This window comes from Caloenas nicobarica, chromosome 6 (assembly GCF_036013445.1).
Source record: "Caloenas nicobarica isolate bCalNic1 chromosome 6, bCalNic1.hap1, whole genome shotgun sequence".
NCBI lineage: Eukaryota > Metazoa > Chordata > Aves > Columbiformes > Columbidae > Caloenas > Caloenas nicobarica.
In genome coordinates, this window is record NC_088250.1 from 5,578,964 (window position 1) to 5,605,339 (window position 26,376).

At 48.0% G+C, this 26,376-nt stretch overlaps 2 protein-coding genes across 2 annotated transcripts; one reads left to right on the forward strand and one right to left on the reverse strand.

Annotated features, from left to right (window-relative positions):
- Positions 1-74: 74 nt before the first annotated feature.
- Positions 75-9,782, forward strand: WDR12 (WD repeat domain 12). The gene is made up of 13 exons (XM_065637862.1): positions 75-148; positions 235-329; positions 2,554-2,648; positions 3,296-3,402; positions 4,100-4,215; positions 4,604-4,758; positions 5,312-5,357; positions 6,148-6,233; positions 6,419-6,559; positions 6,669-6,774; positions 7,598-7,730; positions 8,498-8,570; positions 9,326-9,782. The coding sequence occupies exons 1-13, from the start codon at positions 108-110 to the stop codon at positions 9,401-9,403; spliced, it is 1,272 nt and encodes a 423-aa protein (XP_065493934.1). The 5' UTR covers positions 75-107; the 3' UTR covers positions 9,404-9,782.
- A 7,491-nt stretch (positions 9,783-17,273) lies between these two features.
- Positions 17,274-25,873, reverse strand: LSS (lanosterol synthase). Its single transcript, XM_065637870.1, has 21 exons — positions 25,749-25,873; positions 25,536-25,674; positions 25,342-25,450; positions 24,820-24,941; positions 24,404-24,500; positions 23,954-24,089; positions 23,622-23,730; positions 23,177-23,295; positions 22,640-22,737; positions 22,474-22,501; positions 21,806-21,862; positions 21,031-21,102; positions 20,867-20,917; positions 20,569-20,718; positions 20,123-20,219; positions 19,863-19,968; positions 19,553-19,618; positions 18,451-18,531; positions 17,988-18,158; positions 17,766-17,844; positions 17,274-17,546 (listed from the first exon to the last, which is right to left on the reverse strand). Exons 2-21 carry the CDS (start codon positions 25,612-25,614, stop codon positions 17,361-17,363), a joined length of 2,013 nt encoding a protein of 670 aa, XP_065493942.1. The 5' UTR covers positions 25,615-25,674; positions 25,749-25,873; the 3' UTR covers positions 17,274-17,360.
- Between the last annotated feature and the right edge of the window lie 503 nt (positions 25,874-26,376).

Below are 26,376 nucleotides of genomic sequence, written 5' to 3' on the forward strand. Positions count from 1 at the left end.
GAGGGAGCGGGCGGGCGCGCGGGGGACGCCGGGAAGGAGCCCGCCCCGCGCGCGGCACGCCGGGCGCTGTGGTCTCCAGGGCGACGCGGCGGCCACGCGGCGGCAGCATGGCGCAGGTCACGGCGCGGTTCCGCACGCAGAACCCCAGGTGAGGGGGCGCCCGGCCGGGCCGGGGGGAGGGCGGCTTGAGGTGGGGTGACGCAGAGGCGGTGACGGCGCTGTGTGTGCCCGCAGGTACGCCGTGGAGGATGTGCCCTTCTCGGTGCCCGCGGCCTCCGAGACCACCGACCTCAGCCAGCTCATCAACAAGCTGCTGGCGGCCGGGAACGGTAGGTGCCGGGGCGGGCGGGCGCTTCTCCCCGGCGGGAGCTCAGAGCAGCCCCGGGCAGGCTCTGCCTTTTCTTCAGAGCCGCTCTGCCCTCTACTCTGCCCTGGTGAGACGGCATCTGGAATATTGTGTCCAGTTCTGGGCCCCTCAGTTCAAGCAGGACAGGGAACTGCTGGAGAGAGTCCAGCGCAGCCACGAAGATGCTGAAGGGAGTGGAGCATCTCCCGTGTGAGGAAAGGCTGAGGAGCTGGGGCTCTGGAGCTTGGAGGAAACTAAGGGGCAACCTCATTAATGTTTATAAATAGGTAAAAGGTGAGTGTCAGGAGGATGGAGCCAGGCTCTCCTCGGTGACAATCAATGATAGGACAAGGGGCAACGGGTGCAAACTGGAACACAGGAGGTTCCACTTAAATGTGAGAAGAAACTTCTTCATGGTGAGGGTGCCAGAGCCTGGCCCAGGCTGCCCAGGGAGGTTGTGGAGTCTCCTTCTCTGCAGACATTCCAACCCGCCTGGACACCTTCCTGTGTCACCTCATCTGGGTGTTCCTGCTCCGGCGGGGGGATTGCACTGGATGAGCTTTCGAGGTCCCTTCCAATCCCTGACGTTCTGTGATAAGTTCCACTTCACCCCACGTTTCTGAGCACATGCCCCGGGTGGGGGCACCGGCTGTGGCGCTGCCATGAGCGGCCCCGCGCTCCCGGTGGGCCGGGCTGAACAGGACCAGGTGCGGCCAGCGGGACGGCTCGGGGCAGGCCCAGCCTGGGAAACAAGCTGTTACAGTCAGAAGCAGCGCTCAGGTACTTGCAGGTCCCCCAGGGAGGTCAGGCTGCAGCCTGAGCAGGTCCTGCCCTCCTGTTCCAGTCTGGCTGTCATAGAGTCATTGAACCATTTCGGTTGGAAGAGACCCTCAGGATCATAGAGTCCAACCATAACCCAACTCTGGCACTAAACCATGTCCCTAAGAACCTCGTCTAAACACCTTTTAAACCCCTCCAGGGATGGTGACTCCACCACTTCCCTCGACAGCCTGTTCCGATGCCCAACAACCCTTTCCCTGAAAAATTTTTTCCTAATATCCAATCTGAACCTCCCCTGGCACAACTTGAGGCCATTTCCTCTTGTCCTATCACTTGCTACTTGGGAGAAGAGACCAACCCTCTCCATGCTACAACCTCCTTTCAGGTAGTTGTAGACAGTGATAAGGTCTCCCCTCAGTCTCCTGTTCTCAGCACTGTCCAGACTAAGGGGCTCTTTGAAGTTGATCTGAAGCTCAGCAGGTAGCAGTGCTGGTGGGCAGTCCCCGGAGAAACGCCCCACAGGCTGGATTAGTCTGCCCAGCGCCACATTCCAGGCTGCCCCAACAGATGGGAATGGAAATGTTCCCCAAAACCTGGAAGAAGAACCAATGAAACCAAATGTTTGGTTTCTATGGAAGCCTTTGAGAAGAGCTCAACCGTTCTGCCAATGCTAGCTGAAATGGGCCTGGCTGACTTGAAAGATTTTTTAGGGGAAAGACACCTATGCAACATTGTTGAAAAAATCCCATTTTCTATAAGAAACCAGACTAGTTGTATCTTAACCTGCTGAGACTTCTGCAAGTTGCTTTTAACCCATGAAATTGCAAACAACCTCAAACGGAAGACTAGTGCGCAGTACAATGATCTTGTCAAAATGTGGGGCCTTTGTCAACTCTGCCATTACAGAAAGAGGAATAGGAACCAAAAATTCTTAAGATTTTCCTACTGTTGCCTCAAATACATGGCGCTAGCTAGTGATGACACAGGTGTGGGCAAGCAGTGGCAAGCTCCACATAGAACAGTCATGAAGTACCACAGGGGTTTGACTAGATGTAGCTACAGCAAAAAGGAATTAGGATATAATGTGTTAATAAGAGGCAAACTTAACTCTTTGAACCCCAACAGCACATTTTCCTTCCTCTTAACTCACATAATGCCATGGAATTCATGGGCTGCCCACTTACAACTGGGAGAAGAAATCAACTGTTTTATTGTTGTGGGTTTTGTTTGGTTTTGTGTTTGGTTGGTTGGTTTGGGGTTTTTTGGTTTTGTTTTGTTGGGGGTTTTTGGTTTGGTTTGGGTTTTTTTTGTCTTTTTTAACCTCTTGTTTGCTCCATTCTCCTCAACCAGCCACAGAATGATGCTGTTCTTGATGCTATCAAATAAACAGTGACACCTGAACATGGATTTTTCTTAATTTGTTTCAGCGGATCACAAATATGTGGAATTCGACTTCCTTATCAATGGCCAGTTCTTGCGTGTGCCGCTGGTCACGCACATGGAAATGGAAAATATCTCCACAGTAAGTCATACTCATCTTGGCCAGTTATACAGACTTAGCCAACTTACTTCAACCTGATTTATGTATTACAGTGTCATCCTGACCAGGTAGATTTCCTTGCTCAGTTTTATTTCTTTTCTGACTTTCCCAGGAGAATTTGCTGTATGTTTAAATCCATTCTGAACTGCAAAGTCATTACGGGACTGAGCAGTGCAAGGAACATCATTATCCAATGTCTGTATGCAGTTTAGAGAGGAAATTCTTGTCTTATTCAATTCATCATTAATATATTTTTGTCTTCTACTGTATTAGTTACATGAGGGGGTAATGGGGAGGTTAGTATTACCTCTATAAAATGTTGTGAAGCATTTTAGACAATTGTTATTTATGGATAAATACTGAAGAGGAACCTGTGAAGAGTGAAATTATTTGCTTTTGCTTCACGCTTGCTATTTAGTAGTAATTTGTTAAAAACATGGAAAGCAATGTATTATAATTCTGATACTTTTTTCTAAACACTTTAGTCCCACTAATGTGGCAAAGGACTTGGATAGCAAGATCTTTGCCCAATAAACTTGTATATTTGCACCACGCTACCGTTTAATATGACTGTTATTGATTAAAAAAAATAAAACCACACTAAATAAGTATTTTGTCTGTGACCTCAGGAAGAAGTGGTGGAAATAGAGTATGTGGAGAAATATATGGCCCCTCAGCCGGAGGAATGCATCTTCCATGATGACTGGATCAGTTCTGTTCAGGGCACTGAGGAATGGTAAACCAAGTTAAAGTTTCATCCTGCTTATACCTGTTGTGTGCAGAGGACTCCATGGTGCCAAATGGAGTGGTGTTCTGTCTGTTTAATAACTTTTCCCCCCGCTTTGCTCTGTTTTTATTTTTTTAACCTGTCAAGTCAGTCAGTTACTTGCTTTTGTCAGCAGTTCAGGTTTAACATCTGTATTCTGTGCTGCCAGTGACTTTAACACAAGTAGAGAACAGCTCGAGTCACTGAACATGAGATACTGTTAATGGATAACACCTTTCTCTTAAAGGACAGCAAGATTTCCTTATTTCTCTTTTTAGCTTAAACCCTTGACTTCAAATGTGACATTCATTAGCAACAAATATAATAGTCTACCTTTATAGAGAGCTTTTCTTTAAAAAAACCCAACTAACCTTAATTGTCCTTTTCTACTGCATTTTTACATACATTTTCCAATCAACTAGGCAAAGTAATGTACGCCTTGCATTGCAGGTTTTCCTGAAGATTTGCTCTGTAACAAAAAGATTTTTTTTTTTTTTACTTTTCCAAACTTTTTTTTTTTAAAATACACAAAGTAGCTATATTTTGAAATCGCTTCAGCCAACCAGTTACTGTGCTAGTATTTTTCCAAGTTTCTGGTTGAGGCTTTTTTTCTTAAAAGTATTGTTGGTTTTAAAGACAATAATGTTTCAAACTGTGTACCCTGTAGGATATTAACTGGCTGCTACGATCAGACTGCTCGAATCTGGTCTTTGGAAGGAAGATCCATCATGACAATAGCTGGGCATACAGAAGTAGTGAAGGATGTGGCATGGGTGAAGAAAGGTCAGTATCTGTATTAGGGGAGTAGTAATAGTTTGATTTATTGGGGGAGAAATGTCATAATTCCTCAACCATGAATATTTAATAATATTGATCTCTGACAGTGGTGTGAGAAAGGAAGTTGTGGTGTGAGTAAACCAGTCCTTTAATGAGTATAGTTAGTTTAACATGTACATTGTCTATCCACCTTGCAGTCTTTTAGCAAATATTGGTACATATATTTATATTAACTGTACTTGCAGGATAACATGATGTAAACTGAGATATACATTACTTTCTATCTATTTGTATCTTTCTTCTTTGACTAGAATAATTATATATAGACTAAAAAGACTTTGGAAAGCTGAGTTGGGTGTGAGCATGACTGTTTGGTTTTTTTTTTTCTCCTCAGATAGTTTATCGTGCCTGTTGCTCAGTGCTTCTATGGACCAAACGGTTCTGCTATGGGAGTGGAACGTGGAGAAAAACAAAGTGAAAGCCCTTCACTGCTGCAGGGGACATGCGGGGAGCGTCGACTCCATAGCTGTGGATTGCACGAGAACCAAAGTGAGTGACTCCTGGAAAGAAACCTTTGTCTTTTGGGATGTTAGTAGCTTGTGTGGAAACAGTGCAAGAGTGGCAAGGAGGAAAATTTTAAGCACGCTCAAGTGGCTTGCAGCTGGGGTGTAGAAGAACATTCTTGCGACCTGCCTGCACTGGCTCACACATAGCCCATCGCTCAAAAATCATCTTTTTGTCCCTGATTAGGTAGTAGTCATCATGTTATTATGACTGACACACTGATAAGTTTCCAGTCTTGTTATGAATGGTGGTTATTGAGGATTAGAAGTGCTACATCAACACTAGGCCATCTTTTCAAAGTGATGCACTTAACCTCTAATATCACAAAAAGCTGAAGGTGACTTTAGACAGCACAAGCCCATAGACTGCTGCTCTTGACTTCTGTGAGTGAAGTTGATTTTTTTTTTTTTTGAGGAGCCCAGCACTGTTCTTCATGTGTTATGATCCATTGGTTAACTTCTCAAGCAGGAGGTGTATTTAGTGTGGCTTACAAGGTCTGTCTGGACCAACTTTTAACAAAATGTTTCTGTTCATACAGTTCTGCAGTGGATCCTGGGATAAGATGTTAAAGATCTGGTCTGCAGGTAAGATAAGCATAAGCACAGATTCTTAGCTTCTTAAAAAACCCTGTACTTACAACAACCTGAAAGACGGATATTTGAATACGTTTTTCTTTAAGAAAACTTGAGTCTGTAACGTTAAAAGCTAGAACTTTTTTTTTTGTAAGCTTTGTAGTGCTGTACATCAGTATATTAAGTTATTGTTTTGCTTGGTAACACAATTTCAGATACAGTTATCAACTGTGTGCTGATATTTATTCAGAACACAGTATTTTCTCTCTTTTAATAAATTTATATAAATTTGCAGGTTTCAGTATAGACTTCTTACAAATCAAAAGTTTGTGGGCTATTTTCCTGTTCTGTTATTGACACCATAACATGGAGGACAGTAAGATGACCAAGTCTTTTCTAGAAATGTCGAATAATCCCATTTGATCTGAACTGATTCTTTCACTGTTCCAAGTCATATTCTTTCACATTGGGAGTATAGATGTAGGTATTGTATCTAAGAGAAAGATTGTGTATAATCACACACCTTGCATTACTGTTGGAATTTTCCATGAGTAAGGATGGTCTTAAAAATTCATTGGGACTTCATTTTAAAACTGCATGACCTGGAAAATATAACTTAACTTGTATTCATTTTCCTCTTTTTCAAAATGGAGATAATACTGATCTGATCAGAGGTGTAAGGTTAAAATATTCACATATCATAGACAAGTTAGGTACTGTGAATATGGGGGTTTGCTTAATTACCTATATGGAAATGCAGTTCAAAAACCTCTAGATCAAGTCTGTCTGTCTTCTGTCACAGTACCTACAGACGAAGAGGATGAAGTGGAAGAAGGAGCTAACAGACCACGGAAGAAGCAGAAAACTGAACAGTTGGGACTAACAAGGGTAAGATGATTTGTCCAGAATTTTATTTTGGAACTGTGGCCACACAAAATAATTTATCTTTGTTAAAAGTGACTGTGTGAAAACCTCTGATGATATGTCTCAGGCTAATCAGACACATTTTTATTTGTTGAAAGAATAGATTTTTTGGACAATATTCAATCTAATCTCTCACCTTTAAATTCTAGACCCCCCTGGCAACCCTCTCTGGCCACACAGAAGCCGTCTCCTCTGTGCTGTGGTCAGATGCTGAAGAAATTTGTAGTGCATCATGGGACCACACCATTAAACTCTGGGACGCTGAGACTGGAGATCTCAAATCAACTCTGGTGAGATCATTATACTTTGTCTGTAGGTTCAGCTGAAGTCCAGCTCAAAGAAGAAGGTTGTGCAAAATGGTAGCTCCTCTCTTAGAGTTATTATTTTATTTTCTGATAGACAGGAAACAAAGTGTTTAATTCTATTTCCTACTCACCGCTTTGTCGACGCCTTGTGTCTGGGAGCACCGACAGACATATTAGACTATGGGATCCTCGCAGCAAAGGTGAGCAAAATCATGAATGTTCTCAAAGTCACCTTCTCAAAATCAGAACTTCTGCCTGTTGGGAGACATTTCACAAACTGTTTTCTGGTTCCTCTGCTTGAAACAAGCCATTTGGCGGCTTTTGTTATATACAAACATTATGACTGTTTTCCATAATCTCTTGCAAGATTTCCTTTGATTTCTCACCTAATAATTTAGAAGACTAACTCATCCTAACTTTTCCTTTTGTTTTTTTTTTTTTTTTTAATTACTAATGAAAGTTCAACTGTGTAGTTACAGGCCTGAACTTTCTTTTTTTATGGTAAGGTTCACACCTAATTTGGTCAGACCATCATTACAGTGAAATAGTAGTTGCTTTGTTACAATATAGTAGGATGCCATGTCTGACAGTATTTTGGATAATTTATGACTGAGCCTACCAGATTTATTTCTTAGACATGCTGTATTTGTTTAGCTTCTATAAATCTAATCCAGAGTTTACCAGTATTCTTATATGTTAATAACAAAAGCAATTTTTTGTTTGCCTTTTTAAAAAAAAAAATCTTTGGAAAGAGAATAAAGTGACAAGGAAATACATTTTCAGATTTTGGGTTTCTTTGGTTTGCTTCCCCCCACCCCAAACTTGTGTGGCGTATATTTTTGTTTGTTTTCTTTTAAGTTCACTTTGATTTTTGAAGTCAGAGTTCCTGGTGGAAGAAACACTTACCTTGAACACAAATATGTTACTGACTGCTTTTCTCAGATTTTGTACCCATCTCAAAAGTACTTGTTTCAGTTGGCATCTGCTGATGTCTTTTTTTTTTTTTCCTCTTTTTCTGTGCAGATGGCTCCTTGGTTCTCCTGTCTCTGACATCTCACACAGGCTGGGTGACATCTGTGAAGTGGTCACCTACCCATGAGTATCAGCTGCTCTCTGGTTCTCTGGACAACATTGTGAAGCTCTGGGACACAAGGAGGTAAAGAGTGGTTTTTTTGCTATTCAAATGTGTGTAAACTTACAGGGTCGGTTAAGCTAATGAAATAGCAAAAGCAGTCTAAGCCATTCATTGGAAACTCCTGTGGCATTCATGAAAATCCTGTAGGTTTTAGGAATCAAGCATATAACAAAAGGGAGAAAAATACTTGTAGTCTGCTAGAGGACCTGTGGCTTAGTAGCTGAGGGAGCTGTAGGGTGTTCCAAAATGGGACTCACCTGGCATTAACAGCAGCACTGATTGACAGGCAGAGGGAGCAACCAGAACATTGCTACTGGGATTAGGAACAGCAGAAGGTCTGCTAACCATTCCTCTGTTTTAAGGAACAGAAGACATTCTAAGGAATGAGGCTAACAGCAAAGTTTCACTGGATACTCTTTTCAGACCTGTCATTACAAGTTTCCAAGCAATGCAGTGGTTTTCATTCAGAAAACACAAATGGCTTTTCTGGAAAACACACACAGTTAAGCAGCATCACACATGGAAGAAGGAAACTATATAGTAAACTGTTCCTGACAATCAGATCGATTAAATTTTAGCCTCAGGGTAGTTTGCAGCCAGGTGAAAAATGTTGCTGCTTTTCTCTTTGGGGATGTAGGAGATGCTAACGCTTACCTTAGGAGGTCCAGAGAAATCACCACAGATGGTAGATACGTGTACTCTCTGAAAGCGTTTATAACTGCTTGACCATATCTGTGATTGCTCACGTAACTTCAAATGTGTGACTGTAAATACCTGTGTCTTCCCAGCTGCAAAGCTCCTCTGTATGACCTGGCTGCTCATGAAGACAAGGTTTTGTGTGTGGACTGGACAGACACAGGGGTAAGAATCTGAAGAGCAAGTTACTGAATTACTGCACATGCTGGTTAGGAGTGGGGGCTAAAAGCAGCCACGGACTATTTTTGCCTTAATGTCTAAAGACAGAAGAGAACGGGAAGTTTTAGTTGTGCTGGGGCTGGTACTGGGTTGATAATCGGGTGTTACTGTCATACGCACTGCGGCACTTCCCCATGCTGCTGCGCAAAGGAGGAGGATTAAGCTCAGTAGCATTAAGTTGGCATTACCCTGATATTCTAAACAAGGAGAGACACGAGACCAGCAGCACAGCGCACTGAGAAAATACGTGTTCCAAGGTACCATTTGCTGCCATGGAGACGAAAACAGCAGCAAGAACCAACAGCTGGAGTTTGGCCCTGCACGTACAAAGGAGGAACTGCCTAATCCTCTGTAGCAAGCTGTTCGGCTGTTGCAGTGGTACACACGTTTAAAATGGGAAAAAAAACCCAAACCAAAATATTTTCTTAATGTTCAAGATTCTCAGTATGGCTCCTCAGTAAAAGGCAAGAGAAGCTTTAGAAGTTTTCCTGCAAAAACTTTGCTTCTAATTTTAGGAGACGGGTAAGAGACAAGATTGCTCCTGCCCTTCGATTCTGGGTTTTAGTCATGCATTAACAGTTCATTATTCATTACTTCTTTTTATGTCTTCAAAGAAAAGAAAGAAAATCAGAGTCTTCAACTTTTGTGTAGGTATTTAACTTAGTTCTGATATTAATCACCATTCTCCTTTCTCTCATCAGTTGCTATTGAGTGGAGGCGCAGACAACAAACTGTATTGCTACAGATACCCAGCTACAGCCTCTGATGTTGGAGCATGAAGGTCAACAGCCAGGGAACATCTTAAAAAAAATTAAAAAAAAAATTTTTGCAGCAGTCACTCTCTGTTAGCATCCTCCACAACCAGCTTCTGCAGAAAGGAGTTTTTTGTTGCTGTGAGAGCTGTTGTTCCTGTTTTATTGGTCACCTGTACCCATACTAGTCACAGTAAAATGGCAACAAGCAGTTACAAATGTGATCAGTGTGAAACAAAGCAAAGGGTGTTTCCTCCCTTTTTGATGGCTTTGAATTAACATCTTTTAAAGGGCTATTTGTGTAGCCCTTTCAGTAAGGAGTAAACTATTCCTGATACTTACAGAAAAAAATAATCACTGGACTAAATTATTTTTTGAGTTAACCTGCTTTCCCTTGAGAAAAAAAATAAAGCTTTTATCTACAGTTCATTGGTTTAGTGCCTCACTTCAGATTAAAAAAACGTTCAGCTCTCCTTTCAGTATGGCTGTTGGCAGTTCTTATTAGGTCCTCAATTCTTTCTGGGATGAAGTATTAGTATGTTTGCAGTGCAAATGGTGTGATGTAAAGGAACTCGATGGATTTACTGGCAGATGAAACATTCCGATTTTTTGTTGCTCTTAAGTTAGGGCTGTAATTTACTTCGTTAGAATCTGCCTGCTTTGTGCCACAGCACATGGTATGTTGCAGTACAACTAATGTGGCATCTCGTTTGTAAAAAGCAGCAGATGTATAGAAACTGGTGGAGAATCACACAGAGAAGGCAGCAGAAAAATTAATTTGTTCTTAGAAAGAATGGATACAAAAAGTTGCAATAGCTTTTAGGTTGCTAGAGGATAAGTACTATCCAAACATGCTCATTTTCTCTGGGGGTGGTCTTGCTTTTAATTCAGAATCTAAATGAAAAAGCTATTACTGCAGTTTGTTAGATGTATGTGATGTTAAACCAGCACATAGTTTAACAATGTGGAAACCAAACTTGAATATCGTCACTAATGTCTTAGCTTTCAGTAAACGTCAATACCTGTACAGCACAATCAAGTCAAATGCTTAAATTGCAAGGTTAATTTTTCTTAGAAGAGTGAAAAATCTGACCTCCGGGTTTACAACATGGACAAGTTCTGAGTTTAAGAAATACCAGACCAGCAAAACTATGGAGGAAACAGCAACTAACAGACTAACTTTTATTTACAAATGCTGCTTACAAGGAATTAGTCGTCTTGCCATCATCTTATTATCCAGGTGCATGTTCTTAGTATCTGCTTCATCCTTTCTAAATATAGCAACTAATGAGAGTTTTTCCTTATTTAAACTTTATTTCTTTAACACATTGGCTTCTATTTACTCACAAACTGGAACTTGCAAATATGATGTGAATAACTACTTTGTTTTGTAAACCTATCAAAAAATACAAAGCATTTTTTGAGCAGGAATTTAGTATGTGCTGGAACATGCAGCATTCCCTCATCCCTGCTATTACAGACTTGTGTAATTTCACATGCATATCTGTGGATATGCCAGTCTATTCTAGCGATTGTTGGCCTAATATTCATAAAAGTTTAAGAAAATCTCTAATAATTTTTCAGTATGAAAACAAGAAAGTAATATCCTCTTTAGGTAATCTTTAATCCAGTATACCTGAGTTTTGGAGGTGTTTACCAAGTAAAGTTTGGAGATGTTCTTAGTGGAAAGCAAGACAGTGAAGGAAGTTTGGAAAGTATTTTGCTTCATTTCTCTTCAAGACTCGCAGTGACCATTTATTCTAAAGTCTTGATCTATTTGGTGTATTACAAGAAACACTCATTTTATTACTGTCTTTTGAGTTTTTCTTTCAGGAAAACTATTCTTGAACACAGCTTTTATAATTACTGTGATATTTTACAGTCAGCTGTGGAGCATCTCCAGCCAATTAAGTAGCTAATAAAAATAAGTGGATTCTCTGGCATGTATATGTCTAAAGACTCAGGAATGCAAGATAGTTACCCTTCATACAGTTTTCTTGCCTTCCCAGAAAGATTGTAAAAATACTTTTTAAAAATGTCATGTCATATGGACTGTCAGCTCAGTTTAGAGAGGCTAATATTATTTCGACTTAAGAAATCCCAGCTGGCATTAATTGTTTCTGTTTCAAACTGAATCCATTAGATCTACTACAACTGTCACCTGTAGTAAATCCAGAGTATAACTAGAAAGGTTGGGCTTGGTAGAAGCAGGGCGGGTTTTGTACCTTCCTCTCACCTTGGGTTCTCTTATTTGGAAGAAGAACTGTGTCAGATACAAAAAGAAGGAACCAAGTCAACCATATTAACATTACGAAGTATCTATAAGTTATCCTAGAACCTACAGAAATACTTTTTAGATTTGGCTGGCTGACAGTTCTTTGGATAATCTGTAATCTCAATTAAAACATTTTAATAAGAATGTTTTTCTCCAAACATGCAGTTCTTTCCTTTAGAATAATAATGTGAAATTACAACCAAACTTAATCTTCCAGAACCAAGGTGTCACTGGTGATTCCACTCACAAAAATACTTCCTCGCCGCCCCCCAAAAAACCCCAATTTCTGCATATTTGTAGTGCCCTGGTAGCATACAATAGTACCTAAAAGTTCTTTACTGTTCTAAAAGCTGGTTTTCCTTAAACATCAGAGGGATACAACAAGTGAGGGGAATAAAGACAACAGTCAACTACTGCAAGCTTTACTAATTTTTTTATCAATGGGGACAGGGGGTGGGCTTGTTTTTGAGAGGTTGTGCGATAAATTGTTCCATTTCATCTTTTCGTTCTGCACTGTCAGGTGGTGTAAACTGTTAACTTCACACATACGCTGCCTCTAAATAGAGTTCAAGCAACATCATGCATTAAGACCCATGTTAAAAGTGTTAGTTTAAGATGAGGGTTTACCTGCTTGGTCCTGGGTTTATTGTCACACTTGCATTTTCTGTTCATGTGTTTGCTTTTTCCCAGCTGGTTCTTTCAACTTTCTTCTTGCTTTGAGACTCTCATCATTGCTTCTGGATGATCGCCATCACTCCCCTACAGCCAGCCCTGGTTTTTCTCTCTTGTTGGCATTTTATTTAGTTTTTTAATCAATATACTTCCCTAGATTTCAGCACACATAGGTTAGGAAATATATCTAACTACATATCCTTAAAGTGACTTCTACAATTTAAACAAAAACATTTCACAGAGCTCGGAAGGAAAAACTTACACAGAAAAAAGGAATACTCTTTTGATGAGAACTCCTGAGATAAGAGGTTTTCTCCTGCATTTTCTGTTGCAGGAAAAAGCAACTGCCCTTCTTGGGAAGAAACTGCTAAGCAAGCTTGCAATTCACCTCATTAATAATCTGTGCAACCCTTTCTGGTATACTGGAAATACAGTGACAGAAGGTTTGTGCCCAACTTGAACTGACCTCAGCAGGGTGCGTGGGTGCAGTAAGGGATAGAAATTGCAAAACATACCACAACTGTATTCAAATCAGGTGGCACAACATGCCCTGGTAAATCTTTTCCATAAAGAGTAAAATGTGGCTGGACGCCTGTTGGGGGAGACTTCTTAATTTTCTGCGACACAATGAAAATACACTTCTAACTGCACCTATTTCAGACTTCCCATCAGAGTATTTCCTGAGATGTTAAACTGCACCTACTACTACATTTCTACTAACACTCTGCCTTGTTTTTGGAAACAAATTTCAAATTGATTTTGAAAACATCTGCCTGGAGCTCGAAAGACTGGCTGACTCGCAGCATGTCAGCCCGTAGTGTCCTGGCAGGGTGTTTGGTCACCCTGGTAAGACAACATCCCTTCATTAAGTCACTGGAGGAACTTTATGTACCAGCAAGAAAGAAAAAACAACACAAAGGAACAAGAAGGAAAGTTAAAAAAAAAAAAAAATAGAGAAAACTGCAGCTGACACAGGAAAAAAAAATCTTTGGATTTTCCATATACAGACTATATTTTGCCAAACATAAAACTTTAAATGCCAAAGATTGAGGAAGAAGGTCAGAAGAGAGTGAATACAACTAGTAGGACCTGATCACCAACTCTATCAGCAGCATCAAACTACTTAAATCTAATAGGAATATAATCCAACTAGCACTGTAAGCTTTACTGAGAAAATATTATAACATGTTTGGAGGATTTTCTGGTACAAGTTTCTAAAAGCACCCACAGGTTTTATGCTTGTGGAGCTTCATTTTGAACTTAATTGCTAGCTGGAAAAATTTACTTGAACTTCAAATGAAAAGTTGGGCTCTCGTGTGCCATCAAAAAGCCTATAACTCTGCCCTCACCATGAGGTACAACCAGAGAAAAACCTCGAGTAAATACTAATCCAATTCTGTTCTCATTCTACTGACTTTTCTTTCTTCTGCCTTGGGATCACCTTGCCAAAACATGATGCTTTTGGGGAACCTAAAACTAATATTCTCGAAATATGGCCAAGGTATTCCTCTGTACCCTTTGCACCATCAAGGTTAGCTGAGCGTCTCCCAGGCACCAACATTCTCTGTCCTGTTTTATTCTGAAAACTTCAAGGCAACTTTACCCACTTAAAAGTGTTCAACTGCAGTTGAATAGATCTGAAGCTCGTCTTGGATTCTACTCCGTAAGAAAACCATTGATACTTGAGCTTCCAAAGAACTCAGGCCTTTATATCAGCAACACAAGTCACGAGCGTTGACAGGTTCCCTGTCACTAACAAACAAAACAGCCATTCCAGATTGTATCATCTGGGGTTGTCATACGCAGGGACAGGAGTTGGACTCGATGATCCTTGTGGGTCCCTTCCAACTCAGGACATTCTATGATCTTTCACAAGGTCTCAGTTACTTGTTGCCTTTATTTACTAGTTCGGATTGATCTACCATTGTGTTTACTGGTGAATTTAGGATGCGAGTATCCTCAGCAAGGTCCAGACAACCCATTCATTAGCAGCTTCCACCACGCTGGAAAGCGACAGAGGGCAGGGCCAAGGACGGCACTGCTGAGCTAACCCATGCCAAAGGCTACAGAGACTTTCCCCCAGGACAGCACCCGAGAACCAGCATCCCGGGGAGAACATCTGCTATTTCAGCCCATTTTCTTTCTGCTTCTCTATTCTTCTCCTGAAGCAGAGGAAAATGCAAGAAAGAAAGGTGTTTTCCCAGGAGTCCAGTTGCCACTTGGACTGGATTTGGGTTCCTCCATCACCTCACAGTTATTTCAGCTCCTGCAATTTCCACATCTAAAGTTTAGCAGTGAGAGACTAAGTCACAACAGAAAGACTTTGGAAAGAGTATGTTGGTACAAATGTCCATTAGAAGTGAGATTGAAAATCACCACGTCACTAAACACATAATTAAATTTCCAAAAGCATTTAACTACACTTATCAAATAATGCTTATGCCCAGAACCATTTCAGTGACAAGTGGCACAAAGTAGCTGCACCCAGGAAGCAAAATATGCGTTCGAGTACAGCAAAACTCACAAGGATGCTTTTTACGGGTACAGTGAGCTGTCTGCCAGACTATGCTAAGGTAAGACAACGGTACAAGTACAGAGCCCTCGCCCCCACTCTCCCCACCGTTTGTGCCCCCTGCACCCCCTCCACCGCCACCCCCTTGCACCGGGGTGATGAAAAGTTAAAAAGATAAATATTTCACAATGCAGGGCTTTGTGCCACTTGAACCAAACAAGCGGGACAGCCAAGGAGACCCGGGAGTGGCCCAAGGTTTGCTCACCTCGTGTCCCTCGGGTGAACTTCGCTCATTATAACCTTAAAAACAGCACCTCCAGCAACAAAGTCCCCGACCCAAACAAGAAGACGCGCACCCGCTGAGCATGCGCGGTAATTTAAAACACCCGGTACCTTTAAGCGCAGGCGGGCGTGACAAGAACCAATGGGAACGGGGCTAATTAAGCGTAACTGTGAAAAGTGCTGAAAACTGCCGCGGGACGTGATGAGCGTTCACCGTGTGACACGCAGGGATGCCCCCCCCGCCACACACACCTTGTGCAGGCACCACCCGCCCCCCCGCCCCTTTCTGCGCTGACAGCAAATAAAGAACGGTCTCGGCTCCGTGTGTTATTCGGGTTCTCGCACAGCGGGTGAAAGGACAACAGATTTTGGGGACAGCTCCCCCTGGCCGCCCCCGCAGCGAGAGCCCCTCGGGAACGGGGGGGCCACGGCCGGCAGCCCCCGCGGGGACAGCTGGGGGTGCTGGGGCACAGGGGTGCAAAGCCAGGAGCAGCCGGGGGACCCCGAGCATCCGTGGCAACACAAAGGAAACCCCCTGCAGCCCTGTGGGTAGCACTGGGGTGCAAGGACAACGGGAGCAACTGTACGAACACAGAAAAATGCAAACTACATGTGCAAAAAAAAGCGACGACAGCATGAAAAAAGTACTATTTAAGTACCAGTACGAGAGAAGTGTTACTTAAGTATCAAACATCTCGATTGTCATGGTGACTTTTTTGGTCTTTGTCTCATTTGGCTTGATAAAAGAAAGTGTTATTAAATCCTACTTCAAGCGTAAAGCAGAAACTAGGTCCAAAGCCTCACAGGTATTTGAGGATCCGGCTGACTTGTGAACCCCATGAGAACTAGGCACTTCTATGTCTTTTGAGATCCGCGCAAGGAAAGCAGATCAGCCTGGCCAGGTGGAGCTGCTGGGGAGAAGGGTTTGACATCACGGCTCCTGGATCCTCATCCCTAACATTGCAACATTGCTCAAGGAGGTTGGTCACCTCACAAACAGAGATGCAGACAAAGCAGAGACATTTAACACCTTCTTTGCCTCTGTCTTTAACACCGATGATGGGCCCTGTGTTGGAACAGTGACTGGGGGGATGATAAACTCTCAGCTGACTCTGAAACTTGAGACTTGCTGCTCCAGCTGGATGCATGTAAGTCCATGGGGTCTGATGGGATTCCTTGATTGTATTTTTGTAGGGTGAAAGGTGTTGGAGGAGGACAAAGCAGGCGCAGGCTCCACACATGGCTTGCTTGTTGGTGGAGATGGTGCCCATACCACTGGGGACAGGTGACCCAAGCCAGGTTACAGGACGCTGCTGCGCAAGCTCCCCTCTGCTTGGGACACACCCTGGGGCAGACCATAGGACAGCAACACACAGTTAAGTTCCACTCGCAACACCATTAGTAATTTATTAACCTGTCAGTCAACGCGACTTCCATCTCTGACACTGGAATGTGGATGCTTGGCTGCACCATAGCCTGAAGAGAAGCACCTGCTCCACTGGGGGAAGGCTGGAGCGCAGGGACGCAGGCTGTGCCCTGACACTCACCGCCTCAGTGCTCTCTGCTCCAGTTTCCCATTTTTCGAAGTGAGAATGATGCTGGTGATTTCCCCTGTGAGGCTCTGGCATGCCAGATGCCACCAGCCGGGGGACAGAACGGTAGGAAAACTGAGCGAAGCACTCCTCTTTCCCGTGTGTCTGGAGGGGGAAAAGGTGCCCTTCCCCTCCCAGCACCGGCTCCAGAGCAGAGAGCACTTCAAAGGTAACTGCTGGCACCCACAGCACAGCGGGATTGTGAAGTGCACCTCGTCGTGATTCTGGGCACAGGGGAGGCCCCAAATCCCACGCTTTTGCTGCAGACAGCCAACCTGGACAGCGTGAGGGGAAGAGAAAAGCAGCCTTGCTCTGCTCAGGACGAGAGAGAGTCTGTCTAGATGTGTAATACAACGCAGCTTGGCAGCTTTCTCTTCTCACATCACCCAAGTGGTCTGCAAAGGCACTTCACTCCCTGTCCTATCAGGGAGGATATACCTGGGAAAAACCTTTAAAAGCGGATTTCTAGAAGAGATTCAACAGAAAGCAGAGACTCTGCAGCACCACGGCAGCACTCCTCCCTGGCAGAGGCAGTGGTCCATGCGTTAAGATCAGCACTGACATATCCTATGCAGGAAACACCCCCGTGGCCCCGCACAGCAGCCGATATCCAAGACAAGTCGGAGGCTGTGGCACCTGCAGTGGCGGGGTTCAGGCAGACAAGGCCTCCTGCACGGTCTCCCCTGCCCCAGCCGAGGACCCAGATTGTAGTTTCCCAGCAAGGGGGCTGTTGGGATGCAGCCGGCAGAAACGCCCCAGTGTCCAGATGGGGAAGACGTTGCGGTAGGCAGTGTAACTGATGGCGCACGACTTGTTGAACACCCCAGCAATGTTCTCCTGAGAGAGAGAGACAGAGAGCAAGACGGTAGGGGTGACAGGGGACCCCGGTGTGTCCAGGATGTGATGCTGAGCTCACTGCCTTCCTGAAGTCCCCCACCAAAAGCCACACGTTTTCCCTTCCAGGTAAGCGAAAGCACAACATTGCAATGGCTGCACAATGACCAGGACATCTGTAACACCAGGGAACCCCTTGGAAAGACTAGAGGAAAGATGTACCTGAGGCCAGTCCCCGTTGGGCAGCTGCTTATCAATCAACAGCTTGATGCCTCTTTCCAGCACTTCGATGTCAGGGTACCTGCAAAGCACGAGGGAGATGTAAGCACTCTTACTCATTCAAATTGCCTACAAACGCCCATCCATGTGCTTAGGGAACTTAACTACCTCCATGCTGCCCTGAGCTTGTCCCAGGGTGCCTGAGGAGGTGAGGGCTGCTCCTACCTGACAGCCATGAGCCCCAGCAGGGCCCAACACGTGTTGTGGATCTGCGATGTGGCACTCTGCACATACGTGCGCTGCTCGCATGACTCGAAGTCCTCTCCCCACCCACCATCTGCCATCTGCTTGGAGAGGAGGAACTGGCAGGCCTGGGCCACCTCTTGGCACGCAGCCCTGCAAGGGTGGAGAATCAGACAGGGCTGGGATCAGGGAGCGTTTGCACACCCATGTTTCCCAGCTTTAAACAGGTGCTGTGCCCTGCGCTGCCCACAGCCGGGGCTGCCCGAGAGTTCAAGGCTCAGGCAGCGAGTGCCCTGGTGGTATCACAGGCACAGGATTTGGGAAGAGCAGTACCTGGGGCAGGACAGACCATGCACAGCCAGGGCACCTCCCCAGCCCCACCATGGAGTCTCGCCCTGGCCCAAGGGGTAGGTAGGGGCAGGGAAAAAAGACAGCCCCTTCTCACCCATCGCGGTATGTGTGCTGCATACTGGCGAACGCCTCCAGACCAAACCAGGTGCCGTAAGTGAAACAAACCCCCCAGCTCCTAGGAGGAAAGGGAGAGCGGTTCTGTCAGAGGTGCAAGGCCCCAGAAAGAGGCAGGCTATGACATGACCATGTTCACAGCAAGAGCAGAGCCAGGCACAGAGCTGCAGCTTGCCCTCCTGTTCCGGAACAAACTGCCTTAGCTTATTGAATTATTCGGTATACTGCTTTTTATGGAACTTGTTTGGAGGCTGCTTATATAAAATTCACTTAGCGTAAGTACGTTTGCTTAGCGTAACTTCTGCAAGCTGTGAACTTTTGAACTTTCTGCCTTGTTACAAAAAAAAAGCCTGAGAGTCTTCAACCTAGAAGATAACTGGGAGCTGCATCCCTGGAGATAAGGAACAGAACGGCATCTAAAAGATGACAAACCAGAAGAACGTTCTAGTTTGCCAAAAACTTTTCTCCAGCTTTGGGTGCAAAATAGCAACTGAAGGTCAGGACTTCGATGGCTCACCAGACAAAAATTAAGAGATCCAATGAAGAACAGGGAGAATGCAGACTCTGATTTTGCAATTGGCCCAGAGTGATGTGTGGGGGCTGGGGGCTTGGATTGTGGGGGCGTAATTGCCCAAGCTTTTTTCTGCTAAGGGCCCCTCTTCAGAAGGCACCCAGCTCAAGCTGCTCTACACTGTATCTTGCAAATAAATTACTTATTTAAGAAGAATTTCTGAAATCCATGCCTGAGTCTCTGCTACGGGAAACCAGGGGAAAAGGAACTTATTTAACACTTCCCCTGTGGTGCAACCATGCCCAGTCCCACCAGCACCTGCTCCCAGTTCACTCAGGCATCAGCAGACACTCTGGGACCGGAGGAGCTGGAACCACTCGAGCCCCCAGTTATCACGAAGCACCTGCTCTGCCTGGGCTACAGGGAAAGGAGAGCAAAGCACAGCAGCTAGAGAAGGACTAGCCCCTCCTTCCCCTTCCCACAGAACCTGCCGGCCAGGAATGCTTCCCATCACGGTCCCTCTCACACTGGGGCAGCCAGGGAAAAACTGGGCACTGGGAACACTGCTTACCCTTCCCAGGACCCATCGGCTCGCTGTGTCTTGCGACAAAAGTCCAGGCCCTTCTGCAGAGTCTCCCTGTTCAGGAAAAAGATACTTGATTCAGAAGCAGCTGAAACTCAGTGGCCGCTTCATCAGGGGCATCCATCAGTCCCTCGGAGGGTTTGATGGGTCCCATTATTAGAGGTCTCAAGGGGCAAGAGCATGCAGACAGGCAGCCGTGTTGTTCAGGATCTCAAATTGTGCCCCAGTTGGGTGCTTTTCTGCCTCATGCCAGCACACAAGCAGGGGACCCTACCCAACTCTCATCTCAGCGCCTCACCTGATCTCTGGGGCTCTGTGCTCAGGGAACTCCTCGTGGAAGTGTCTCAGTGCCTGCATGGCAGCCGACGTGCACTCCACGTAGGTGTAGTCGATCATGATGTCACCTGCCAGCAGGTGAAGCGTATCAGTGCAACAGGCCCTGTGCTGGGGAGCTCCCGAGCCACAGGCTGCCAACCTCCCTCGTGGCCCAGGGCACACGTATCCCACTGTCTCCCTTCACAGGGGACAGGATGGCCAGCCCCACTCAGCTCCCCTTACCAAACACCTCTGAAGGGTTCAGCAGCTCCAGTAAGTGGCCTCCACGCTTGGTTTCATATGTGGCAAAGCCTCCATCTGAGTTCCTCATGCTCAGCAACTGCCCAGAGAAGCAGAGAGAAAGGCTGGGAGCGGTTCACAGGCAGTACCACACCAGTCTGGTCCCAAGACACATGTGAGGACAAAGTCAGACTCACAAGTCCATGGGATTGGCAGCCAACCCAAGTCCCAAACCACATTGACAAGCAGGTCCAATTTGGACCATCACATTACATTATGTCACATATGTAGCTCCATATCACAGTAAATATGATGTTGCCAGACCAGGCTATGGGCCTTGTACTAGCTAAGTAATACCAGATCTAACAACTCATCAAGCCTGACTTCTCTTATTTGAGCTCAGTTTACCTGCCCGCATTTTCCTTGGCCCTAATTCTTGTAGCACTTACCACATTCACGGCATCAAAGAGGCGCTCAGGGGGGACAAGCTTGGCTATGAAGGGGCACTTCTCCTGCAGCAGCATGACTGACTTCAGCCCCTCTGCTGTGCAGTCTGCCACGATCCAGCCACAGTCTCGGGTGCTGAAGGGGAAGCCACCCTGGAAAGGGGTCAGAAGGGCTCAGCGCCTTCCCCTGTCCTGTTCTGTTCTTGTAAGGACGGGAGGTGCTGACTCTCATTCCCATCCCAGTTGCCCGAATCCCTGCTCTGTTCATGCATCCTTCAGAGACCAGTTCCAGACATTGTACCTTGTTCATATGGCGATAATATTTCTGGTAGTCAGGTGGGTTCTCTGGGATCTGCAGAAGACATAAAAACTATGAAGGCAACAGACACATCCAGCAGGACTCCCAGAAGCAGCCAAATCTGCATGGCCAGCATGTGAGAGACACCACCAACTGGCTCTGCTTACCTGGGTGAACTGGAGGAACTCATGGGCGTTTTGGAGGCAGGATGTGAATTCAGGCATCATCTGGGCTTCTGCCTAGAAACAGAGGTGCACAGTCAGCAAGCACTTGTGGCCACCAAATGTGCCCCTCAGGAATAAGAGGATGTGCTGGGACCTTGCTCACCTGCTGATTTAAGTGTCATTAAAGCCCAGCCCTTCATATAGCCCTTTCTAGAGGTTTGCATCCATACTTTGCTTACTGTTTTCATTACAAACCTCTACAGTGAGAACTGAACCAACAACTGTTACCAGCATCACTGAGAGAGACATTTGCATGATCAGGTTAGGGGCTTATCAGGGCAATCACACTACTCTCCAAAAAGAACGCCTGCCATAGCTGTCTCTGCCCCAACGCAGGAAGGCAGGAGACCTGCACACTGTCCCTGGCAAGTGGCAACGCCCTGGGGGCAAGCGGAGCAGGGAGGAAGGGCTGCGGTTTTACCACAATACTGCAGCAACTGGGAAGTCTAACCTGACCCACTCAGCCAGCGCTGTGGCCTCCTGCTTCAAAAGCAGCTGGCAAAGAGGGGCTGGACCAGCTGTGCTGGACACCCTGCCTACCACAGCTGCGGTGGGCTCTGAGAAGACGGGTGTTTGCCTGGCTCTGGCATATGATGCAACGCCTGAACTGGCACAGCAGAGGTCTGAGGGGATGCACAGTAGGAGCTGCCGGTATTTGGGCATGTGCCAGGAGGGACCATTTTCCTAAAGTAGCGTGTAGCACTGAGGGGTGCATTACCTCCAAGAAGGCTTGGATGGCAAAGGCAGTATCCCAGAGCTGGGATCCATTTGTGCCCTGGAAGAGAGAAAGCAGACAGTGAGGGGCAGGTGCTGGCAGCAGCCTGACCTAGCTGTGGGTTCTACGGGACAGCACATCCCTCCTGCATTACCCCCACTAGCTCCCTCCACCCTGCATCTCAGTTTTATGTCACTCAGCATCATGGCTGATGTGCTGGCATAGAGGGGACAGATAAAGCAGCTCAGGGACAGCAAGGGATAGGAGAGGGGCAGCTGCTTCAGCCTGCTCTGTGCACAGCCAAGACAGGAGAGGTGAGTAGCGATGAGGAGCAGGGAGACACAACGACTACGAGAGAAGCACAGCTCAGTCCAGGTGCAGTATCAGTCTTTCTCCTTCCCTTCTCCCAGTACCCATGAGGATGAAGGGGCTGTAGGCCTAGAGCTGCCCCCTCAGCTCACAGCCACAGAGAGCCAAACTAGCAGGATGGACTCTACTCACTCCTGGCACAGCCAGGGAAGTGGCAGTGAAACAGACAAGGCCACCAAGCACCAAAGACAAGATGCCCCGAGCTCAGGTCCAAGGTGAACAAGCTATCCCATTATTCCATGGGCTGCCCCAGCATGCCAGGGTCCCTTCTCAGTCACAGCTGATCTCCTGCAGCATTTTACCTGCATCTTCATGCCGTCGAGGCCCAGCCTGTGGGAGGAGAGAGCACAGTGCTGCAGTGGTGCAGGCACAGCAAAAGTGCCAGGAAGTGGCTGGGAGCCACAGTGTGCTCATGCCACAGGAATCACAGCCCTGTGCTGTGCTGGGTGTGCCACACTCAACACTTACCAGAGATAGTCAGGGATCCTGGAAACATGCTCCTGAAAAGCTGGGGAGTTCTTCCCATCCACAAACCAGCGAACAAGCATGTTGATCGTCTTGGAAATCTGCCGGAAGCAGCACTGTCACTGCTCTGGATACAGCTTCTTCCAGCCCCAGAGACCTATTTCCCTCCCACTCAGCACAAAGCCACCTAGAGGTGGTCCTGAGCTTAATCCGGACAGTTCCCATCTGCGGCATCACGCAGCATAGCTGAGTTAGTGGGACAGGTGCCATGCACTAGAGCTTCCCCTCCTTCTCAGATCACTTCCCTGGACCACGAGGAGAAGTACCCCTCACCAGGGTCACAGCTGTCCCCATGCCTTCTGCATCTTCTGTGGCCTGTTAGCATTAAGCTCTTGAGTATTAGGAGCAGCAGGAGTTCTGCCTGAGCAAGATCTGGTGATTATGGCTACACGCCACAATTGCAAAGGACTTCGGGGCCACAAGCTGGTCCCTAAAGAGCAAAGGGCAAGATTTTTAAAGGATAGACAGTAAGTGTCCTACCGGCCCAATACTGATGCACTTGGTGAATCTGTCATCAGCTTTGATGTGGTCGTACAGCTCTGTGATGGCTCGCTGCCGCAGGTGGGTGCTGTGGTGGGCTTCGTACATATTCATGATGCCTACAGGAGAAGAAAGGGACATGCAATGAAAAACCCACCCCATGCAGCCAGATTCACTTGCCATGGCAGGCTGCACCTGCTCACATGATGACCAGTCAAGGCAAACATGGGAACTGCTCTGCTCCAGAGTGGCCTGAGGACCTGGGCACAAGGCCCAGCTGCTCTCAGCGACGGAGAAGCCCAAGGATCACACAATCCACGTGTCCATCCCAGCTCAGTGGACACAGTAGACCCTAAAGAGCCCCCATGATGCAAGACAGCTTCAGTTCCACCACCACCGGCTCACAGGCCAAGGGGTCTCCTGCCCCAGCCAACACCACACTCACCATAGGCAACGTCCAGCAGCCAGCTGTGCGGGGTGTACACATCGCCGGCAGCTACATTGTTCCTCTGGGCTGGCCAGTCTATGCTGGTGTACTCTTGCACATACAGCTCCTGGCACAAGACAACAAAGGGCATCAGCCTGGCAAGCTGGGAGCAAGCACCCAGAGGCAGCTTACTGCTGGAAGGTGGCTTTGCTGCCTGGACAAAGAGACTGCGGGTATTAGAGCTGCCACTTCACACGCCAGAGCTTGGCCACAAGGACATGGCTGGCACAGCTGGCGGTCAGGGAGCCACGTATCCTCGCTGGGGATCCCCACCAGGGTCAGCTCCTTACCTGCCGTAAGCTCCGTATGAGCTCGTCCTCTTCTGCTGACAGACGCGTGGCGTAACAGTAGCTCATGGGGAGGTAAACCTGGCGGCAGTGACACCAGAGCCGGGACGGGTGGGCTGGGAACCACGTAGGAAGCAGCCTGTTCGCAACAGAGAAGCTGCTACTGTGAGGAACAAGGAAGGCCAAGGGCAGCATGGAGAGATGATGTGCTGACAGGGGGATGCCCGGAGCAGGGCCTGCCTTTCCCTATCCCCCGTACCAGGCCTGCTGCTGCAATCCACCCACTGGCTGGCCTTGCTGCTGGTCTCTCAGCTGATAAGCAGCCTGAGCCCCCCAGTTCCAGGCCATAGCTGGAGTTATCCCAGCAGACACCAGTGCCTGGGACAGCTCTGGGTTGAGGCTGGTGGCAGGACTGACAATACCTCCCACCTCCGCATTGAGGACGGCACATACCACATCTCTGGGAGAAGTGTGTTCATTCCTTCCCAGCTGTAAACGTTCAAGACAGCCAGCCAAAACTTTCCCCAGGAAGGGATTCCCACAGCACCTCCTGCGGACAGAGATATCAGCTTTGAGGCTTAACGCAATCATGCCAGCTCCCTGCTCGCTTCCCCGTCGCAGGGTCCATTTCTCCCGTGTTTGGGAGCATGCCATTCGGGCCGGGACACGTCCCAAAAAAGGCAAGCAGGCAATGCTACAAAAACATAACACACTTTCCCATCATTATTTGAAAACGCAGGTGCCATCAAAGGCAACCAAGAGCAACAGTTCCTCCGCTGCCTGGCACCCCCGGTGTTCCAGGTCTGGCCAGATCTCCCTCACCAGTGTACCAGCCCCACGGCTGCTGTGCTGGGTACAACGGAGCTGACCTTTGCTGTGCAGGTTGACACGAGCCCGCACAATGTCAGGGTCGTCTGGTCCGAGGCCCAGGATCCTCAGGGCTACGTAGTTGAGTGCTGTGCCAAACACGGTCGATTTGTCCTCCACATGCCTGTCATGTCCATACAGAGACAGCACAGCCATTAGTCAGCTCTTAGCATTAGCCAGACACAACCCACTGCATGGTCTGTCTTTGTCGGGGCAAAGTGAGATGCCAGGGCTGACCGTGGAAAAGGGGAGGCCCAACCAACCCAGGGAGAAACTGCTCTGCACTACTCTGTCACACACGATGCTGTGGGATAGAGTGCCACAGAGGAGATGCAGCCAGACTTGATCCTCCAGCCACCTCTGTGACAAAGGTGTCCCTGGAGTGGTACACATGCGAGTCCAACGGCCCAGAGATGTCACAGTTGCTTTGTCCCACTCCCTACGCCTAGGCAGAGATTTGGCAGCAGCTCCAAGTGCTGGGCATTAGAGGTGCCATCACTAAAAGCAGCATCTTTGCTACTCACAAGCCCCAGCCTCCATCCGGGAGCTGCACAGAGCGCAGGTAGCGCACCATCTCTTTCCGAACCCCCTCGGGCAGCTGGATCTTGGCAGTGTGGCATGTGATGAGGAGACCTGGAAGATCAGACATGCCGGCTCCTGCAGGAAGCCGAACGCAACGCACTCACCCCTCTCCGGGAAGGCACCCACAGAGACCTACCTGGGAGGAGGAAGAGGGGCCCGCCGTAGTCACCTGCCCAGTGCCCGTCCTCAGCCTGCAAGGCGGCGTAGAACCGCATTCCCTTGCGGGCAGCCTCCCGGGCCGTGCCGGCCGCCGCCGAGGGCCGCAGCGCCTCGCCCTGCGGGGAGACAGCGCCTCAGCCGGGGCGCCCCTCGGCGCGGCCCCGCCGCCCGTTCCCCGCCCGGCCCGCACCGTGTCCAGCCCGAGGCTGTGCTGCTCCAGCGCCGTCTGCGCCCGCCGCTCGCCGCCCGCCGCGCCATCGTCCCCGTCGCCAAGGTAGCGCCAGCGCTGCCGCCCGCCCTCGCAGCGCAGCCGCCAGTCGGGCAGCGCCGTGGCCGCCGCCGAACGCCGCGGGCCGCCGCGCCGCCGCACCGCCCTGCGGGACACGGGCACTGTCAGCGCCGGCCGCCCCGCTCCGCCCCGCCGGACACGGGCACTGCCAGCGCCGGCCGCCCCGCTCCGCCCCGCCGGTCCCCTCCGCCGCGCCGCGCCCGCACCCACCCGCCGTTCGCCGCCGCCGCCTCCATCACCCCCGGGCTGGGACCGGGACCGGGACCGGAGCCGGAGCCGGAGCCGAAGCCGCACCGCCCTGGGCCGACATCGCCCCACCGGCGGCAGCCAATGGGGCCGGCAGCCCCGCCCCCGCTCCGCCTCCCCGGGCCGGTGTGGGCTGAGGGGACGGGCCCCGGGCGGAGCGGCCGCTCCGCGGGCAGCGCCGCGCGCTGCTCCGGGGGACAGAGCCCGGTCGTGGGTTATACAGGGGCTCTCACAGGGCTGTCACCCGGCCAGTCACTGCGACACCAGCCTCTTGTCTGGGGGG